We start from the raw sequence: 22,025 nt of genomic DNA on the forward strand, positions 1-22,025 counted from the left end.
TATGCAGTAATGGCTGCATTTTTGGATAATAATAATAATGATGATAATAATAATAGTAATACATTTTATTTATACGGCGCTTTTACAGCTCTCAAAGACGCTTGACATAAAACCAAATACAGAGGAAAAATACATAGTGCTCAGTGAAAAGAGGAAGAAAGAGAAATAAATGAAAAGTACATAGAAGGACAAACAAACAATGTGCAAATAACTATGTGTGTTTGTGATCATGAAAAGTGATGGGGGGCACAGAGAAAGACAGCTATTGTTGCAGGTTAAAAGCAGATTTAAAAAGTTGGGTCTTGAGTGATGACTTGAAGGTGGATGGGTTAGAACAGTCACGGATATGTTTGGGGAGGGCGTTCCAGAGGGAGGGGGCAGCTATGGAGAAGGCTCTGGCGCCCCAGGTGCGGTGCTTGGTCCTGAGCGGGTGTGAGAGAAGGTTTGCATCGGATGATCGGAGGGTGCGGGAGGGAGTGTGGTGGTGGAGCAAGTCTGTGAGGTAGGAAGGGGCCTGGTTATGGAGGGCTTTGTGGGTGAGGAGGAGGAGCTTAAAGTTAATACAGCCGAGTTTTGAATGTACTGAAGTTTGTTGAGAACTTTGGATGATGAGCCATAGAGGATGCTATTGCAGTAGTCGAGTCTTGAGGTGATGAATGCATGGATGAGAGTTTTGGTGCCAGAGAAGGGGAGTAATGGACGAAGGCAAGCGATGTTCTTAAGGTGAAAGAAAGCAGTTTGAATGAGGCGGCTGATGTGATGTTCAAAAGAGAGGTTATTGTTGAAGATGATACCAAGGTTACGGTTCTGTCAGACAGTTGGTGAGGGTGGAGTGGGTGACAGGGGTGATGGATTTTGTAGAAATGTAGATTTGGATGTCGTCAGCGTAGCAGTGGAAACAAAGGCCATGACGGCGGATGATGGAACCAGTGGGGAGTTGGTAGAGGATGAAGAGGAGAGGACCAAGCACCGAGCCCTGGGGGACGCCTTGAGGGAGGGGGACAGTGGAAGAGGCACAGTTGTTGATGTGGATAAACTGATGTCTGTCGGTGAGATATGATTTAAGCCAGGAAAGACCAGAGCCAGTGATGTTGAGTGATGCGTGTAGGCGGGACAGGAGAATGGAGTGACTAATGGTGTCGAAGGCTCCAGTGAGGTCAAGGAGGATCAGTATATTGAGGTGCCCAGAGTCTGCAGAGAGGGGGAGATCGTTTGTGATTTTCAGGAGAGTGGTTTCGGTGCTGTGTTGTGGGCAGAATCCAGATTGGAATGGTTCATACAGTTCACGAGAGAAGAGGTGGGTTTTGATCTGCGCGGTGACAACGCGTTCCAGAATTTTTGACAGAAAAGGGAGGTTTGTGATAGGATGAAAATTTGAGATGGTGTCAGGATCCAGGCCAGGTTTTTTGAGGATGGGGGTGACAGCAGCCAGTTTCAGGGTTTGGGGGACATAGCCAGAGGTGAGGGAGGAGTTGATGATGGTTGGATGATGGGAGACCGACTGAGCAGTTGGCTTTTGTATTGTATTTTAGAGCAATTAGTAGACACTTTTGTCCAAAGCAACTTACAGTCTGGGATTCAGTATCTTGCCCAATGACACTTTGACATGCAGACCAGGGGAATCGAACCAGCGGCTTTCGATAACAAGATGCTGGCCCTGAGCAACAGCTGCCAAACATCAGGAATGCATTCATGGATCTTTGTATGTTATCCGTACATTTGGATACATAGGTGATTGGAGCAAATCTGCATTCAGAAGCAAATCGGTCATGAGAAACCATGTTGGCAGATATCAAACGTATCAGAATCACATTCCCTGACCAGGAATCGAACCCGGGAAATCCTAGCCACTGGACCATCAGGTAAACCATGAGATCCTGTTTGAGAGTTCTGAATAAATCAGACCAAAAGCTGGTCAGCCTTGGGCACATCCAGAACATATGTAAATGGTGGGCTGGAGACCGTTTGCTACGGTTACAAGCAAGTGCCTTACCACAAGGAACCAAAAAAGGCTCTTGGTCAAGTTGTATTTCACTGACAGAGAAGCAAAGAGTCCTTTTTCATACAGGTTTTTGAGTGTTCTGAGGCTGCTGGTTGACCATATGTGGAAAGCAGAGTTGAAGCAGAATGGGAGAAGTCAATGATTGTTCTAAATCAGAGCATGGATCGAAGCCATGTATATTTATGGGCAGCTGTGAGCAAATTGCAGGTGTCCAGTTTTGTCCAGAGTTTATTAATGTTGCAGGCCCAAAAGTGGTGGCCAGTCGTCAGAAGTGCTAGTCCTCCTTCAGATTTGGGGAGTTGAAGAAAAAGGATTTATTGAGACTGATTGGGATGTGTTGAAAGAAATACAGACATTTCCGAAGGGCATTTAGAGAATGACCAGGCCCGCAAGGGAAAGGGGGAGGGTAGCCCATCTGAACAGGTCTGATCTACACGTATCTAGTAGCAGCTGAATGTTCTGTAAAGGAGCAAGTGACAATAAACCCCCAAATATTTGAATCTCTATTTAATTATTGAAATGGGAATGTGGATTGTGTTAAAAAGATTGTGTTAAAAAGATTGTGTTAAAGATTGTGTTAAAAGATCTGTTAAATCCACAACACTGAACTTGAATGAAAGTCTGTAGTGATAAATAGATAACAGAAAGCAAAAATATTACACATAAGAAAAACACGTGGAAGTGAAAATAGCAATAACAGCAATCCACATGTGAGAATAAAGTCACTGTGTTAAGACCAAATGTAGTTTGGAGATCATCAGAAGTCCACAGGGCCAACACATCAGCAAACACAGTATGCAAGGTTAACTTAAAGTTGACAAGTCATGGAAAAGACCAGCACGATGCATATTCGAGTAACACCTTCACCCAAGACCTCCACAAGTTACTCTGTCAAAGACAGTGGTGGGATGTTGCCCCTGAATGGAGTCAGGTATGCCAACCACTCTGATGTTGTTTCGCCGACTCCAGAAGTCAATATCGCTAACTTTGGCTCGCAGCTTAGCCTTGTTCTCTGCATAGCATGGCACGGGTTGCTTCCAGTATGAATTAATCTTCTTCTTCTTCTTAATCTTGTAGGTTTGCCTTTGTCTCGAGTGAAGTTACCTTCGGGGCAAGGTCAGACACTATGGCATGGGCGTGGTCTAACATTGCTTCTAGTGTTGAAAGAGTATCTGTCTGATTAGCCTCACAGATAAGGCTACACAGCTGTTTAGTTCTCTTCACATTGTGCTTACTTTCACTATTAAACATGGCCATGACTTTTACGGTTGATTTTTTATCATTTGATTTCTCCAAAACTTTCAGTGATCTCTGATCATTATCATTCAGTTCTTTTTTTCTGACAAGATTATTTCCTCAAAGATGGTGGTTCACCACTATCCTTCCAGGTTTTAATAATGCGTTGAACAGTTCTGAACCCAATTTTAGTAGTTCCTAAGTTCCTTAATTGCTTGATGCAGGCCAATGATTTGAACTTTCTGAAACTGAATAAAGTCTTTTCCACAGGATTTGTCTTCCAACAATAGACCCGACTGAACTGTAACTAATGACTTGAATGATGTGGAACCTGTAACATCATCTGCTTCTACTCAAAACTCACCCTGTTTCGCCTCCCAGACTGTTCCAGAAGGAGGACCCGTGCTCTAGAAGGAGATTGAGACCCGTATAATATTAAGCAGATCTGTTCTGGGTGAGATAGATCTGAGAATACCTTCCAAGCATGCAACAGGGAAATAAGTGGCATAACATTAAAAGGAATGTTCTTCTTGGAGACGTTGGAACCCTTGGGTTCTAGAACAGATTCTAAAGACCTTGCCAGGAATTTTAGGACTGGTCTTCAGTGTGTTATATAGAGAATGGTCAAAGAACTTGTCTGCTCCTGTAAGATGTTCAGTAGCTGGAGATGGACTAGAAAAAATGTATATGGACTAGAAAGATAATTAAAGATCATTTTTATTGGTGGACTAATGTTTTTGTGGAAAATATCAGCTCTATTTATCAATTCTTGTAATTGCTGTTTTCGAAACAATTAGGGGCTGGTAGGTTTGAGCCATTTTTACGTTGATGATAACATTGTCACAATTTGTTTCTTTATTAAGTTTATGTAGACAGTTTTTCTTTGACTGAAGACGTGTTGCCTAATGTCATTTATCAGAGGATGAGTGAAGAGGAGGACTGTGATAGAGGAACAAACATGTATGGAACCAGACATCAGTACAGTCTTTGATCTCACACTAGATGCTTTGGTATTAGCTGTCATTAGGTTTGTTTTGCTATCTTACTCACAGTCATATGAAATGAGGAAAGATTATCATCATATTGTCTAAATCACTCCTATTAATGCTGCTGGACTAGAGTTAGCTATCAGCTACGGTAGTATTATAGGTGTACAGTCAGTCATATGACAAAATTACAATATGGTGAGGTTTTTTTTTATGTCTTGTAGTTTTTCTGTCATTTGAATGTATGAAAGCACCAATAATTACATTTTGGCCTGAGTTCCATTCAGTGTGTTCCTGCAGAGAGAAATGATGTGAGGCTTGATGCAGTGGCTCAGGATGGGAGAGCAGGCGGAGTGCACATACACACCTCTGACAGACGATGGTGCTGCAGAGTCACTGCAACTGGCAGAAACAGGGAGCCTACAGTGTCAGCTCAACCTTTTTATCTTCATGGATACATATTGAGATATTCTGTGTTTTCTGCTGCCACAAATACTGACTGGAACACCAAATGAATCTGCCACGACCCTTGCTCACTCAAGAGAATTTTAAAGGATAAAACTATAAAAGTGTGAATTTGTTTGTTGGTTTGTCTTCCATGGAAACCATTGTGGCTGGAGCTGGGATCCATAGACACTACGCCAGAAAGTACAGAAAAATAAAGTATAACACAAAACAGAAGAAGGTCAGATGTATGCCCTTGATTTGATATTAAAATGATTAGAGCATAAATGCAAAGAAACACATTCCTATTTAGCAGTCTCCAACCTGTCTGTGTATCCCACAGATCTGCATCCTGCTTGTTGTTCAGACCACCAGGGCCACAACAATCTCTGTCAGCATAACTGTATGTTCAGTTATCGCCTGGTGTTATTGGGGTTTTTTTTCTTGTGCTAAACTTGAAAGAGTTATCACAGAGCTGATACAGCAGATTATGAGCCACAGCTGCCCTGCCAGTAAACCGCCGACACAGCTGCTCTGTATCTGGGTTAGCTAGGAGAGAGGCAGGATGTCGGAGCAGCAGCAGGACAGCTCACCAGCAGCCGAGCCCGCCACACTCTTTTTAGGATTAGTGACACCAAGAGAAAGAGCAGAAGACCAGGGGAGTGGAGACTGGTCTTAATCCTCAAAACCACTGCTAACACGCCAACAAAAACAGACATTATTTCATTAACAGCATGTTGTTTTTGAATAAAGCAGCCTATTTTAAAGACTCATTCTCATGCAATGGACATTTTTCACATCGCCATACATGCATTTTATAGAACCTTTTTGAACAGATGGTTCTTTAGTAAAGGACAGAACCTTAAGCTTCTATAGAGACTAAATTAACAGTTCTTTCTTTCACATACTGCAAATTCCCTCATACCTTACCAGACCTCATTGGCATGTTGCTTTGTACAGCACTGCTGCTAACAGTATCAATCCATTACTGTACCACTCTCAAACTACATGGATACAATTTAGGATAAGGTTTGGTCCACAAACAATGGTAAAATTTGGTCCAAAAACCCCAAAACACCAGCTTCCACCATCTCCTTTTTCCTACAAATCTGTGACTTAATACACCAAAAAACAAATACCTCAAGAATCCATCCTGCATGAGATTCTAGAAATTAAACCCCAAAATAATGGAGGTATCACTCCAACATGATACTCTCGCACATTGCACTTCCTTTGATATCACTTTGTCTCTCTGAGAAAATGCCTTCAAAGTTGAATTCTCAGAGAATTACTGAAATTCTCTATGAGTCCATATGCCCTCTATTTGCTCTTTACACATGTTCATACAGTTTCAAGTGGTACATTGCTTTCCTTCATTCATTTCATTCTTAACATTTCATAAATGTGTGCTTTGTACATAAACATGAGAATGTTCAGTTGCCCATGAGTAAAATACCTCTGACACACCTGCAGGTTCAGCTGGGCAGAAGTTTTTCCAGATATCTATGTTAAATGCATGTTTACAATATGGTCTTTATTTGTAAATGTCTAAAACACAGAACAAGTGAAACTGTCAGTTTACACACAGAATATAAGAAAATGAGCATAACAACAACACAGATCCATATTATGACAAAGGATCTTGATTTATTTTTGGTTGAAGTGCATAGAAAAATGTCAGAGAATACAATCATTTTCTAATTACTGTTTGTTGTCATTATAACATTAACCAACATTTCAATAAAAGTGTGCCAGTAAATACACTGAACTCCTACCAGGGAAACATGCTGAATCAATGAGAGAAACTCACTATGAAAAATATCAAAAGACTCGACACAAAGTAGAATTCTACTATTTTCTACACTTTTCTACACAACTTAGACATTTGAGAGCTTTGGAGAGCTTACCAACAGTGTCCTGTATAACTGGAGAAATCCATTTCTGAGCCAGAGATTTATTCTTCACTGGTTAATTCAACACTCATACAAATCTGGAAACAATACATAATGAACAGTGGAGATCAAAATTAGAGAACAAATTATTAATTGATTTATTCTGGAATATTTTTATTTTCATTGTTCAGCATTTGATAGAATACCAGCTCTTTATTTTTTTTTTGGGGGGGGGTGAGTAAAATTAGAGAACAGTAACCATTGTGTCAGAAGAGATTTAAATGATGTTTTTTTTAGGGCAATAGGATTCAAAAACTAATAGGAAGTGTAGAGGCCTTTGCTTTGAACAACTTCAGCACATCTGCGCCCACAGAACTAGTTTCTCACACTGCTCTGGATTGATCTTGGTCCATTCTTCTTGCAGTCTCTTCCACAGTTCGGTAACTGTAGTGGGTTTCTTAGCCATTACTTTGTCGCCATGGATTTTCTGGAGATTATGGGGTTTAGATCTGGACTCTGGGCTGGCCATTTCGTTGTTTTACTATTCTTAGCTTCAAGGAACTGCTTAACCCGTTTTGCAGTGTGACAAGGGGCATTGTCTTGCATGAAAATGACAGGCTGATTGGGAGACAATTCAGTGAAGGAATTGCATGTTGCCAAAGGAGGTTCACATGAATATCTGCATTCACCTGCCATGTAGCTGCACACGAGGCCCAACTCCTGCTGCAGAAAACATCCCCCAAACCATGACACTTCCTCCTCCAAATCTGACTGACTTCTTTACACACTTTGGGTTCAGTCTGTCCCCAGACAGACAGATCTTTGCCCTGTTCAGCACTAAACTGGCGAGCAATTCCAGCTGCAGTGTTGAACCGATTCCCCATTGAGAGTCTTCGCATAATCCTGTCCTCTCATGCACTTGTTTTCCTTAAATGAATCTGTGAATCTTGTAAGGTTTCAATGTTGTTGAAATCACAGACTTGGAACGCCCAACCTCTCTTGCAGTTGCTAAGAAGGTCATCCCTTTGGCCTTCATCTGGACAACCTGCCGTGGCAGGGTTTCAGCCACCTTAGAGCGGCCTGCCATCTTGCAAAGTAAGCAGGAGAGCTGCCAGATAAATAGGGCGTGTCCAACAATTAAGTAAATTGTCACCAGGTGCCAGATTAACACCAATAACTGGGAGGTATCTGAAAGTGTTCTCTAATTTTGATCAGAGCTGTTCTGAAAATTTCTCCATAAGGTTTTTATATTATGCTATTTTTATAAAAAAAATCTGCCCTTATATTCATGTTAGCATAACTTCAAATATATAAAAGCAGTGACATTAAAATTTAGCAAATTATAGGTTGTTCTCTTATTTTGATCTCCACTGTATAATGATTCCAGCTCAATGATTCTACTCTTTTTGCTCCTCTGTCTGACATCCAGCTGTGGTCAATGTGAACACTTCACCCACAAGATGGCAGCAAGAGCAAAATTTCAAACCTTCGTGTCATTAGACATGTCACATTTCATTCAACTTAGTAGCTTCAGCAACAGGGAGAGTGTGCTGCACTGAAAGAAGAGCAAAGAACTTCACTCAAGGTTTTTCTCAATGGAGGACATGTTTTCTTCTCTCTACTAACTTCAGTAAGAATTAGATTTACCAACTATCTCCACTGGTGGAATTGCTCTCCTACTGTTGATCTGATTGGTTGCAGGTAGCCCATGATAGACAGATGGCTCATCCAATCACCTGCCAACTACTTTTTGAAAGTGGCTGTCACCTTTTTTGGCTTTCAGTGAATATGTTAGTATATTCCTGTAACAAAGACAACAGAACAGAGAAGTATAGCTTTAAATCAAGGTCCAGAACATCATGCAGTTGTCATGAAGACATTCATCAACTGATAACGCTGCAGCTGAGGTGTGAAACATGGAAGATGTCTATCAGCCTATGAAGGGCACTTTGAGTCAATTTGTGATTTTTTTTTGATTTACTGTGACAAAATCCTTCAGATTATTCTCACAGCATTTGTTTTTGTTAAGAAATCACATCATGTGTTGCGTTCAGTCCGTTCATCTGACCTGTTCCAGGGTCAGATTTGTCAAGGGGGGGGCCTACATCTATCTTCAAACACCTAGTGGCTCCTTTAACTGTGACAGCAGATGAAACATTTCTCATACATATTTTGTGATAATACACCTACAGAATAAACTTCATATCTAACTGAGCTTCTGAGATGTCACCGGTGAACCAGCTTCCTCCGGCCGCTTACTCGTGTCCACAGGCTGCGAGCAGTCTGGGCGATGGTGGCTCTGCGGGGCAGACGGAGGCTCCGCAGTGGCTCCCTGATACACGCCAACACCCCTGCCTCTGCTGGCTGCCCCAGGTACTCATGGGAAATGTAGTTTATTCTTCTCAGCTGTTTGCTGTAGTAGTTTCTCAGGTTACAGAGCTCCTCGACTGCAGTCTCAGATATGATGGAGGCCTGGGATGGAGAGCTGGGCACAGTGTTCGTGGTGGTCTCACCACCTGGGGAGGGAGAGGAAATCCCTGCTGCTGCAGTAGTACAGGGTTTCCTCCTCACTCTCTGAGGGGTGGTGGATTTGCGTTTGGAACAAGTTTTAACTGGATGAGATGGTGTTTTCTGATCATCACTGTCATCTATAATGTTAATTTCAACATCAACCTCAATTGCATGTTGAGGCATGACGGATCTCCTCTCATCCACCTCTTCCTCCCCATGTCTGTCTGCCAGCTGTTTTTTTGCTCTCTCTGTCCGTTTGTCTGTCTGGCTGGCTGCTTTCAGGTCTTGTTTTCTGGATAGGTTCCTCTGCTCTTTAAATAGTTTCTGTTTGGGTTGTGGGGGACCGTTGTTGTCCGTGGTTACAGGGTCAATGGTCACATTAATCTCCTCCTCCTCCTTGGCTTTAACAGCAGATGATTCCTCCTATAACCATAAAAAAAATGATGTTAGTGAACACGGTTAATAATCATCCTGGTATAAACCAGCCAGACTAATCAACCACCATAATATTCAAAACATGTTGTCCTTTGATAGTTATATAGAACTAAAATATGTACAAAAACAGACTGGTAAAATGAATCCATAAGGAACAGTTTAGCCTACCTCTTGTTGTAGTCACAGAGAATAATTAGCAGGGTCAATGTGATGAAATGTTAGTAACACATGGATGCTCATGAGTGATAGGCTTGGGCGATACTCAAATTTTACAACTGTCAGTTTTGTCTGAATCAGATTAAATCACTGACACCCAAAAATGTTGACAAAGATAAAATGTATGGCGTGTCATAGAGCTTTCACTTGTTATTCAAAATTCTACTCAAAAAAACGATTTTTTTGTTCAATCATCTGCAATCTGTCCATATTTAACATTCAGTGAAACAGGCAGTTGCATGCTACTGTGGGGCACTTGCAAACTGCACCACCACTCTGATCTAATACATGACCTGGTCCTGTCAGTGTACTATGCTTTTGTTCTCTTGGTTCAAACAAACTGAAAGAAAAGAGTGGGCCATGCTAAACATCTGTAACACCCTGTAATTACATTACCACGAAAACAAAACAGAGCTAACTGTTAGCTTGTCATATAGTGATGCTTCAGAGGAAAATGGATGAGGCATCATAACTATTGAATTTGAGCAAACTGTATGCTAGTTTTCCTTTGTTAGAACTGTGCTTTTTGAAAGCAGGACAGCGTTAGTATTTCACTGTCAACAATGGTGCTGTCACCGTTTACTCAAGATTCAACTACTGCTCACAGGTAAAATAAATGACATTGATTGTTAATGATCTGTTAGTTTGAATTTAAAGTGTATAACTACATAAACATAGCATACATTTCTAGGTCCATCTGAGCCACTGCTTGTCCTGCTGCTGTTTTACCAATGCAACATCCATCCACCCATCCATGTCTGTAACCGCTTTATCCCTTTTATGGGGTTGCGGGGATTTTTGCTGGGGCCAGTTGCCCATTTGTCTCCGGGCAAGGGCAGGGTACACCCTGGACAAGTCGCCAGCTCAGCTCAGGGCCCTCACTAATGGCTGAGGCTGCCATACAAGGTGCCAACTGCACATCAGAAGGGGTTCAGGACACTTCGACATGCAGCTCAGCCCAGCCCGGAGCCCGGATTTGAACCTGCAACCTTCCGATCACTAGCCAACCTGCTCTACCCGCTGAGCTACCGCTGCTCCCAGTGCAAAATACAAAACTTAAATAAATGGGCATTTGACACCAATTAATTATCCAATGTAGTTATGTATTAAACTATGCAGGTTTCATTCTCATTAATTAGTACTAATTATGTACCTGTACCTTTCTTCACTGTAAAGTGATTTTGAGATAAACAGTCAGTCACGGTTTACATTGTAACAGAAGTATCTAAAGGGTTCATAAGGAATGTAATGCTGCTGAATCAAGCTAGCTAACTTCTTAGGTAGTTAACTAGCAATTGATCAGTGTCATCATCCAAACAAATTAGGCCACAAAACACCAGTTGCTGGCAATGTCTTTTTATCGCCCAAGCCTGCTGGTCAGCGATGACTGGAAGATGTCTTGCTTCATTTAAATTTTTATAGAAGGATATGAAATAAAACAAAAACAGATTTGCAGTGTTTATTCATCTGAAGATCCAAATATAAAGCATGAAGTAGTCTGGATAGTGCCATGCCAACAGAAGCAGTAATAAATGATAAATGAAATAGAATGATGGACTGTACTTTGTCAGCTTGTCCTCTGGACAGGGTGGGGAGTTAGGGGAGGTCTGTCTTGACTTTCTTGGACACAGGGGCATCTCCACCACCTTGAACTGATCTCTTTCCCTCTTTGGCTTTGCCCTGGCCACTCACAGCTTTTACCTGCAGGTCATTAACAACAGTCTTTACCTGAGAGGGTTCAACCACCTACAGGATTTGGACGAGGAAACACTAAAAAGGAGGATGTAGGACACTTAAGTCTGGACATGTATATTAAACGACAGAATCCTCCAATCATCGTTACAAAGCTGCCGCTGGGAATCCCAGAGGTCTCTTTGTATTCAGATCACATGATCTTTCAGGTTCCGTGCTCAATCTTTCCACATGTCAATAGAACAGTGTGAGGACCTGAGCTAATGGTTTGAGTTTTCCACTTGAAAAAAAAAGACTCAAAATCACCTTCCAGAGGATCTTTGCATTTGTAAAGACAAGCAAAAAAACATAGGTCACACGATTTGTCTTCATGAATGTGCTTACAGGGTTTGGCCTCAAACATTTTCACACCTGCTAATCAAAGAGGCAAATTTAAGTGGAATAGAAGAAAAACAATGACAGCTATTTCGTTATGTGTAAAGCAGCGGTGGGATCTACATCAACTACAACTACTTAATCTATGATTAATCATGATAGGTGACTACTGATCAGCAGCAGCAGCTGTGATGAAGTGGTGTGAAGGTTATTTGCCTTAGAGAGATTACACAATCTTGAAAATAAAAGCACAAAGATCTTGAAATCACTACTTGAATAAACAGGCTTTAGTAGAGAATTGTCAATGTTTCACAGTGTGGAGTGTAAAAGTCACAACATATTGCATCAATTCATTCATGACTTACCTTAAAGATTTTATAAAAAACATTCAGAAAATGTATGAGAACATTTCAAAATGACATGGAGGAAATGCATATTGGTGGAAGAAGAAACTGGTTAGAGACTTCACAAAGAACACAGAAGATTGGAGAAAATCACATCAATACACAAACACAGGAGATACAGAACAAAACGTTGAGTGGAGCACTAAAAAGAAGAGCCCAACATCTATTAGGGACACAATATTTTGTCTATTATTTTACACTATTTCGTGGCCAATATGCCAGCATGTAGGCTGCCAGAGAAGAACACAGCGTTTACTCAAGGTTTGCCATTACCAGAATGTTTTTACATCCAAAACAAATGTTCAATTTACAGCTCCAGTATCAGTTGGACACTTCTAAAGTCATGTCACTTTGCTAAAGGACTTTTTTCCACAACTGTCATGATATAGTTGGTTAATGTAGAAAACTATTTTAACCAGTTCTGATTTATAATAATGAGCCTAGATGCCAGGGAAAAATATTGCCACTGAAATTTCTACTATTATGATGTGACCACAGATGTATTGTGTTGTTTGTGTCATTGGCTAATATGTACCATGTCAACATTTCTACTACACGGGTCATATCATGCTCACATTACATGTTTATGATTTGACTTTCATGTCTGGAGGTGAAGTGATGATAAGCCAGTCACTGTGTTTCAACATCTGTAAGTGTGACACTGCGACAGAGAACAGATATTTCAGGCCAAAACATGATATTTTCCAAACCACATTTGTGCCTGAACCTAACCAGGGTATAAGCTGCACATTGCCATCAGAAATTCTGGCAACTGGGTTGTTCATTATTTAACTTTATCTATTGAAGGGTTGGGTGATATTATGACACTTATAATACAGACAAAAATACTGGTGTTCAAATTATTATCATTATCACAGTAATAAATGACAGTAAGTCATTTTCTGAAGTCACTGTTTCACTTGTTCTAATAATGGTCATTACCCACCTGGTCATTATATCCACATAACTGATGAGTATTTATCAGAAATCTCATTGTGGTAGTCTTCTGTGAACGTACCAATATTCGTCACAACAATAATGTTGCAATATCGGTATCAGAGGAGGGCCCATTTGGTCAAAAACATTATGACATTAGATTTTGAAGGCCAGTCCTAACATTTTGTGTTTCTGAAAAGATTTCAAAATTTTGAGGTATGTATTGTATGTTGCAGTATATTGCACTACTACAAAGACAATTTTGAAGTCAGACTTTTTATAGTGTGATTTCAGATATGCTCGAGAATTAAGCTGAAAATGAAAGTAAAATGATTTCCTTTGGTCAGGAAGCCTTAGTCATCACCTGGATGGTATAGTGGTTTAAAAGCATTTTCTCAAATCAAGGACCAATATCAAATGTGCTTGTCTTATCCAAATCCTTTCAAACCCCTAGTCAAATACAATTACAATCACTTAATTTCAACTGAACTCATTCAACTTTATCTGAATGTTTTCTCCCTTGATATTTAAGAAAGAGACAAAACCTTCAACTGGAGAGCTGAAACTGATCATTTCTGACAAGCTAGAACCAGGGGACTGAATACATCAAGCATCTCAGAGTAGGAAATAACTTCTTACTGGTGACTGATGTATTACTGGTCTTCATTTCAGTAGAGTACCAACAAGGTAATTTATGATCTTTCCTAAAGGAAACTGGACAATAAAGGGGAAGACTGGGTAACAGCTTGCCACAGCAAGTGTCACTGCTGCATGATCCTGTGTAATGTGACCAAGCAGCAGATATTTTTTGCGTACATTCACATCAAATCAGGATGATGTGGTTTAACGTTGCAGGATGGTGCTATGTAGCTGCTGTGTTGTTATGCTACTAGCATGCTGGTCCTACTAGTGAGTTTGTCCACATCAGCAAAAAAACAACCAGGATGAGTCAGGTCATTACAGCATGTCATTAACTGGGATCAAGATCAAACTTAGTGATAACAAGTGAAACATCACGCTACACAAAGAAGTGTCTGTTTGTTCCCCTGTAGCACAGAGCCATGCTCACCTGTTCTGCTCTGCCTCTGATCTGCTGTCATGCCTCTGCAACAGTAGGTTCAGCATTTGAGTCCTACAGTGACCATCAGATCATCAGACATCTGTTCTATAGACAGATCTACAGTAGCTTTTAGTATCTAGGTTGCAGAGACCATGAGACTCGTAGAGCAATCATCACTATCATTATCCTGACTTTAACATCTGTACAAGACACTTATGACCTCCTGTTGTTTGGAGACATACTGTCCCGGAATAATCATATTTCTTATAACCCTAACCCTCCAACAGTCAGCATCCACTGATGTGTTTTAACTGAATGATTACACATGACCCATGATATTACACTCCACTGTGGTTTCACTCGTTCACGCTGCCAGTCTGATCGGCAGCTAATGTGATTGGCCACAGCAAGATGACACTGGGAATTTTTCCAAAAGTTGAGTTGGTTCCAACTTTTCCATGAGCAGTGAAGCAGTCACCACCACCACTGACCACCCTCATTAAAATGAATAGGAAGACTTGAGTTTTTGCCACACCACCTGATTTGGTCTGAATGTAGCCTTAGGCCAGGGGTGTCAAACTGATCCAGTAAAGGGCCATGTGGCTGCAGGTTTTCATTCCAACCAAGCAAGAACACACCTGATTTGGATCAGCCAACCAAGCAAGAACACACCTGATTTGGATCAGGTGTGTTCTTGCTTGGTTGGAATGAAAACCTGCAGCCACATGGCCCTTTACTGGATCAGTTTGACACCCCTGCCTTAGGCGGTGAAGGCTGTGTGGTTGGAAGGGTGTGTCTCAATCATTTCACACAGCTGAGTCTAATTACCTACTCATTTAATTTTACATAGGCTTTGTATCTTTGAAGCTACATAAGAGGCTTGCCAATGTTTGTCAAAAAGTAGTGCTGTCAAGTTTCAAGCTACAACACATCATCATAATTTCTACCTTGCATATATACTGTCCATTTACTGTTCTGTTAACTTTTAGTGTGATCCATCTAACTGATAGAGGTGCGACCCTACACCTAGAAAATTCAAGTGGCAATTTCTATAAAAAAACAAAATATAATACCATTTGAAGAAGGTTTTATGCTTATTGTTTGTCATATCCAACCCTACCTGAAGAGAGGCATTTTAACTAATTTTCACTCATACTTTGCTGAACTGTTTTAAAGGGAGTACAAGAAAAGATCAACTTGGATGAAACAGATGTAATATTTCAATATACAGTAGGTTTCAATTTGGCCAAAGGCAAACTTGAGTTTTAATAGAGCCTCCTTAATTGGTTGACTGTTGTGTACTCACCACAGCAGATCCAGCCCCTGTAGTCCTCATCTTCATGCTGGGGAGTGAGTGTGTCTGGCTCTTCAGCAGAGGAGCTTTGCGGCCCAGTTTCATGTAGAAGTAGGTGGTGTACGGAGTGAAGCTGAAATCCTCTCTTGAAGACAGCCAAAAGAGCAGTCAGGGAAGAAAATGTTTGTGTAAGGCGAAGTCTCAACAGAATGAATACAAACAACAGAACAAGATGAATCACCTGAGATATTCCTGCAGCCACAGCCGCACAATCACAGCTTCAGCCTGCTGCCGGGACAGCGTGGTGGTCTGGATCATCTTCCTACGCTTGGCAGGGCCTTTCCCCATCCACGCCTCCACCAGCTTCAAAGGAGTCAGCTTCTCATCCATGGAAGCTGCTAACTCCACGATCTGCACCACCTGCCGGGCATGCTGGGTAATGTCCAATGTGGTGAAGTCTGGAGTGGTAGAAGATGGACATTTACATTTCTCAAGTATACGTGGCTCACACATGCATTCACATTAACTGTATTAAATAACATCACATAAACAATACACATAACACACCTTTTGCATGGCGGCAAGTATCACACATCTGGTTGCATCCCTCATCGTCCCACACTTCATCAAAATGAACCGCCATAAGAGAGCGCCGGCACCTTCACACAGCAAACATGACACTCAGAAGACATTTGAGTCATGGTGTGTGAGCCATTAACTGTTACACTGTTTGTGTAAATGTTAAACACACACACACACACACACACACACACACACACACACACACACACACACACACACACACACACAGAGCATTACACAATGTTGTGCGCATGTGTGCCTGTGCTACCTGTCAATATTCTGGCAGTAGTCAACCATCTGCTTCAGCTTCTGCTGACCAACGTTCTCCATCACCACCATGGTGCTAATCCTGAAGATGTCAGAGAAGCCAAAGTAGACAATGCAGTCTGCTGGATTGTCATCTCGACCTGGAGGCAAACACAGATGTGTTTTCAGGATGTACATTTCCAAAAATACTAGAGCAGTATAAACTAGTATTGTGTCCTGACAAAAGTGAAGCAATGTCTACCTGCACGTCCACTCTCTTGGTAGTAGTTTTCAATGGACTTGCTGATGGTGTGATGGATGACAAACCTGACATCGGGCTTGTCGATACCCATTCCAAACGCTACTGTGGCTACCACCACCTAGAGAACAACACAATCACGTACTCTAATGTAATGTTCCAATAGGACAGCAGGGTGTTTATCATTTCTTTTTTTTCCCTTCTCAAGGCAGTCGTGACCACATAGCACTTTTTTTGCAAACACCAGAGTCTTTTAGAGTCTTTAGAGAGAGTGTCTGCGGCAACAGGCGGCCGCCCAGAGAAAAGGATCTGCCTTTTTTGTGCTGCCACTTCAAGTTGAAAATCTCTCAACTTTTCAGAAAGGTGCTGATGATGTCATCGCTGCTCTTTCTTTTTCCTGGCCTGGACTACAGAGCAGCCTCATTCACCAGCCTGTGAGACTCTTCTATTCATCATCAACTCTAAGATGGATGTGGCACAAAGGACTCAAACTCTTCTCTTTATTTAAATTCTTTTTTTTTTTAAATTTACCATGTAACCTTGTTTTGACTAGCAACACTTTTGGCCGGTCTATAGCACATGGTCTAAAGCACAGCGCACCTGTGTGTTTAGGGCGTGTCCAAGTCTATTTTGCCAGTTAAACAGCAGATGATCTGGGTGAGTGTCAGAGTGCAGTGCACGGTGCAAAGTGGTGATATTTAGACTCTGAATTAGTCATGGCTGTGTTTTGGGCAGAACATAATCAAACCAGTCTGAATGTCGTCTCGAATTCACTTTATGTGCCAGATGCACCACATATTTAACATACCCCGATAACATACCAGTAGGTGTGTCATACCCTGTGTCATACCTGGATTTTGTTGGTGGTCCACTTGCGGTGAATGCGGGACTTGTCATCTGGGTCCATGTTAGCATGGTAGGGATAGGCCAGGATGTTCCTCTTTTGGAGTTCAGATGACAACAACTCTGCATCCTTCTGAGAGAACACATACACGATCCCTGTGGCATACACATTACAGTATGACTACCCTGTGCTTGAATATAGACAGTTAAAATAATCTGTCAGTTCTAAAAATTCACTTAATAAATCTCAACAAATTAGCCTTCATGTGATTCATTGCATTCAATATTTTTGTCTTGATTTGCAGTACCCGACTGGTCTTTGTATCTGTTCTTGATCAGAGAGGCAATGTCATTTGTTGATTCATCTTTGTCAGAATCTTTGATCCGAACCTGAGAAACAAGCAGAATCTTAGTGTCACTGTTACATTTTCTCATCAGGTGTGTAACAGAGGTGATTGTTTAGTTTGAAAGTATCCCGAGAGGAAGTAATTATGGCTCACAGTATTTTTCAATAACGGGCTAAACATGCAATAGAACTATATGATCTTTCGTGTTCATTTAACTGATGCAGGGCAGTACAGATGATTGTGAAAAGGTCAGACAGGTGTGTGATAGCAGGTGGAAGCTAAGAGACATTTGGTGTGTCTGTGCATGAAGCAGGTGCCTGGAAGTGGTGTCTGAGAGAGTGTGTAGTTGCCATGGCTCCCACCTCATAGTAGAGATTGGTTCGGTTGAAGGATGCGGTGAGTGTGACTGGCTGTTTGACACACAGGATCTTCTCACAGTCCTTGAGGACACTGCTAGTTGCTGTAGCTGTGAGCCCAAGCAGGGGGACTTTGGGGAACTGCCTTTTCAGGATGCCCAACAGTTTATAATCTGCACAGGGACACACATACAACTTTGACAATAAAACCTGGAATTTGATTTCAAGGGGGGCAGTTGGGTGTTCTTGGAGGACCTATGCTTCCACACCCTCCATCCTAGTGAAGCAGACCTCTCACCTGGTCTGAAGTCATGTCCCCACTGGCTGCAGCAGTGCACCTCATCCACAGCGATACGACTCAGCAGGTTTGTGTTGTAGGCTTTCTCCAGACGAGACATAAGCAGCTTGCTCTTGGCAATCTTCTCTGGAGTCACGTACACCAGCTTGAAAGTGGCTTTGGGATCCATCATTCCAGCCATGACTGTCTTGGCGTGCTCCTGTAAAAAAAAAAATAATAATACCTCTCTGATTCACTTACTTATCCAGTATGTGTACCTCACATGATTTTTATTTTCATGTTCTATAAAGTCTGAGGTTCATGCAGTTTGTCCCTGAGTAGTGTGGGAAGAGTTCATCTGACTTAAAGATGTGAAATAAAAAAGCTTAATATGGCCGTCAGTTGTTACCTTGCTGCTGGATGCATTCAGCATGACTGCTGACACATTGATGGACTTCAGGTACATTATCTGATCCTCCATCAGGGACACCAGGGGAGTGACTACCAATGTAAAACCTGACACACAAACACACAGCCACATGCGTGATGTGACTACATGTGATGCCATTATAGTACAACTGAATAAACTAAAATTATCTTACAAACTGTTAAGTTGTGTGGGAGCAAAAGCAGTATAAAGACAGAAGTTTGGCTCAAACACTTTACCGTTGGAGCAGACTGCAGGTAGCTGGTAACAGAGGCTTTTTCCTCTTCCTGTTGGCATCACAAGGAAGAGATCTCTGCCTGACAGGGTCAAGTTAACGGCCCTCAGCTGCAGTGGTCTGAACTCGGAGAGACGGAATGAGTCCTTCAGGTGCTTCGCCACTTCTCTGGACCATGGAAAATCTACCAAACATCAAGATATTAACACAGGTTAATACATAAACCCACTGACTGTTTAAATAGTTATGTGTGTTCAGTACCTGTGCCATTAAAGCGCTGCATCTCCTGCTTGCTCATTACTGGATCAGCTCCAGATGACTTTGAGGAAGATGAGGATGAAGAGGATGATGGCTGTGCAGCATCACAGGCCTCCTCCAGCTGCTGCAGCAGAGAATTCTTTCGAGAAGTCAGCTCAGCCTGCTTTTGCAGCAGCTCTGTGACCTGCAGCTCCACCAGCTCCAGCTCTGCCTCCACTGAGTCCAGCTCTTCTTGCACATCTGTACCTGCATATCAGGAATACTGTCAGCAACAATGCTTCCAAAATAATGGGAATGTTGGCATGGATACATGAGAAGAGGTTCTGAAATGTGAATATTTTATGCTTTCTGTACTCCTCTATGACAGTAAAATGAGTGTCTTTGGGTTATGGACGCACATGTTCAATAGAACCAGACACCTAAAGACATTCAGCCCAATGAGAGTCCAACTTGGCCCTTAGACATCACAAATTTCAAATAGTTTTCTCAACTTGTGGAAAGTTTTACAAATATAAAACCTCCATTTATCAGGAATTCATAACAGAAAAAGTCATAATTGACCTTGTTTGCAGGTCGAAGCATCCTGTCACCAGGTTCAACAGAGTGGTGCTTACTGGGGGAGATGCTTTTAGGGCAGCAGAAGAATGTTTTCGAGCTATGCCTTAGTATACAGATATGTAACGTTCACAGTTGTGGTCGTAAGCCACAGTACGGCTGCAACTGCAGTTGTTTTCTTGATTAAGGTATTCATTGTTTGGTCTCTTATATGTCGGAAAAAGGTGAAAAATGTCAATCACTGTTTCCCAAAGTCCAAAATGACATCCTGAAATGTGTTGGTTTGTCCACAACCCAAAAATATTAAGTTAACTGTCAAAGAGGTCAGATCACAATCTGCCTCAAGGAATTTTCATTTTTTGTTGACTGTGGTGGCCCGTAAAACACAAGATGAAGAGAGTGAAACAAAGTAAATGTTGTTTCAGTGCCGTACCACCACACTACACTGACACTCCACCATGAACAAGTTTACATTTTATGACTTATGCAACTAATTCAGAATAGCATTTCAAATAATACAGAAATAGACCTTCTTCTTCTTTGGTCTCATAGCAGCATCAGTATCAAATTGAGACTGTTTCAATTAAGTAATCAATTAATCTTTCATCTTGTTTTATGTTCTATGATTGGTGTAAAATCTTGGAATTAACTGTTTGATATGAATCATCCTGGTCATTGAAATTAATGTAAAAACCATAGATGTCACCCAGAAGTTAGTATGACATGATTCAACTAACTCACTCTAACAGCACCCCAAACTCCCATTAACATTCAGCTTCCTGTAAGTTGGAATATTAGTAAAATAAACAAAGGGTTAAGTAGAAAAACATACAAAGTGTTGTTCTGGTATTGTTAGTGAAACTCAGAGTAACATACTAACCCTGCTGTGGAAATGTAAAATGAGTATGTGTATGTATTAAGTGTAAACCTGAATGACGGAGATGGAGGAGATGTTTACTGAGTCATATGTGCAGCAGGTTCTCAGAGAGGAGACTGTCAGGTCTCACACCTGCATAGGTAACTAATCCTCTGAGGGTCACACCTCCACTGCTATTGGTCTTGCTCCCTCTCCTGTACCTCCCCAGTGTCTCTTTAGAGCTGAGGCTGCCATCAGTCTGCATGAAATCAGCCTCCTGCTGAAGGCCTGCACCAGAGTACCCTGCCTACATCTTCGCACTGACTCACTGTTTAATATTTGTTGCGGTCATTTTGCAGCAGTTTTGTTAGTGAACATCTCAAATGTGTGTTTCTTAGCTTTAAAAGAACACACTTACCACTAGAGCTGTTACCACCATCCATATTTCTCAGGCTGATTTGCTCAGAAAGGAGCCGAACTTAAAAATGTCGCAGGTGTTGTGTGATTGCAGGATTCCCTGTAAGACAGACCACAAAATCAACAAACTCAGTTTGGAAGTACCATTAACTTCACCGAATTTCAACTTCACGAAGAAGTCTGACTGTTTCCCAGTTTATGCGTCTTAGTCAATATAAAGATAGGAGCTCAGCGTTTTATCTTAGTACACTTTAATGGCTGGTGCTCATAAGTAAAGTCATTGTTTGTTCTGGCGAATGAATAAGCTACCCATGTTCAACTTTCACTTTATGTTCCGTTAACATTTTTGCACTTAGCTTCTAACTGTGAATGTATGTTAACATGAGCTGAGGCTGCGACTCGGCAGCGTTGCACCTGCCTCGCTCACAGAGCTCTGAGCTCCTCCATGGACACTTCAACAAACACACAGTAACGTTACTGAAGCATCATGTTTAACAAGCAGCTTACTCGTGTCACTGCCCTCTTCTTCTAGAAAAGCTTCGCTACTTGAAGACGTCCCTTCTCCGTTATGGTGTAAATTGGCTTATAGCTCTGGGAAAAGGCTCTGAAAAGGTATGAGATACAAATGACTAACCATTCAACAACTCCTTCCCGGTCCCTTCCTTGTTGCTGAGTCTTCTTGGTGGTTGCTATGGAGGACAGACCGGCCCGCCAGATAGTTAGCATGGCAAATAGAGAGAAAGCGATGGATAATTTCGCCCTGGGTTTGTTCTGCCAGGCTGACGACAAGTTCCGCCTCCTGCTGGAGGATTGAAACATTGTATAAAACGGCTCTTCTTTAATGTATTTTTGAATAAAACGTATTCAACATCTGTTCAACACAT

The 22,025-nt window shown here is 41.6% G+C and overlaps 1 protein-coding gene across 5 annotated transcripts; it reads right to left on the reverse strand.

The window, feature by feature from the left end:
• Positions 1–6,291: 6,291 nt before the first annotated feature.
• Positions 6,292–21,929, reverse strand: recql (RecQ helicase-like). Of its 5 annotated transcripts, none has more exons than XM_037121426.1 (16): positions 21,776–21,928; positions 21,143–21,241; positions 19,317–19,559; positions 19,060–19,239; positions 18,803–18,909; positions 18,415–18,613; positions 18,123–18,289; positions 17,722–17,803; positions 17,421–17,569; positions 16,574–16,691; positions 16,334–16,472; positions 16,051–16,142; positions 15,725–15,941; positions 15,496–15,628; positions 11,286–11,423; positions 9,354–9,494 (listed from the first exon to the last, which is right to left on the reverse strand). In XM_037121426.1, exons 2-15 carry the CDS (start codon positions 21,165–21,167, stop codon positions 11,319–11,321), a joined length of 1,956 nt encoding a protein of 651 aa, XP_036977321.1. In that variant the 5' UTR covers positions 21,168–21,241; positions 21,776–21,928; the 3' UTR covers positions 9,354–9,494; positions 11,286–11,318. The 5 variants fall into 5 exon arrangements, with proteins under 5 accessions (XP_036977318.1, XP_036977320.1, XP_036977321.1 ...); XM_037121428.1 differs by lacking the exon at positions 9,354–9,494 and adding an exon at positions 14,199–14,261 and having other exon boundaries at positions 11,167–11,423; XM_037121423.1 differs by lacking the exon at positions 11,286–11,423 and having other exon boundaries at positions 6,292–9,494; positions 21,776–21,929.
• Positions 21,930–22,025: the final 96 nt, after the last annotated feature.

Source organism: Acanthopagrus latus, chromosome 14 (genome assembly GCF_904848185.1).
Source record: "Acanthopagrus latus isolate v.2019 chromosome 14, fAcaLat1.1, whole genome shotgun sequence".
NCBI lineage: Eukaryota > Metazoa > Chordata > Actinopteri > Spariformes > Sparidae > Acanthopagrus > Acanthopagrus latus.

Excerpts from the sequence above, each read along its gene's own strand:
- recql (XM_037121423.1), bottom strand. The coding sequence starts at position 21,167 with ATGGATGGTGGTAACAGCTCTAGTG. Across the intron at positions 16,143-16,333 it reads TACTGCCAGAATATTGACAG|GTGCCGGCGCTCTCTTATGG; the intron begins GTAGCACAGGCA and ends TGCTGTGTGAAG. Across the intron at positions 9,495-15,495 it reads CAGGGGCTGGATCTGCTGTG|GAGGAATCATCTGCTGTTAA; the intron begins GTGAGTACACAA and ends TTATGGTTATAG.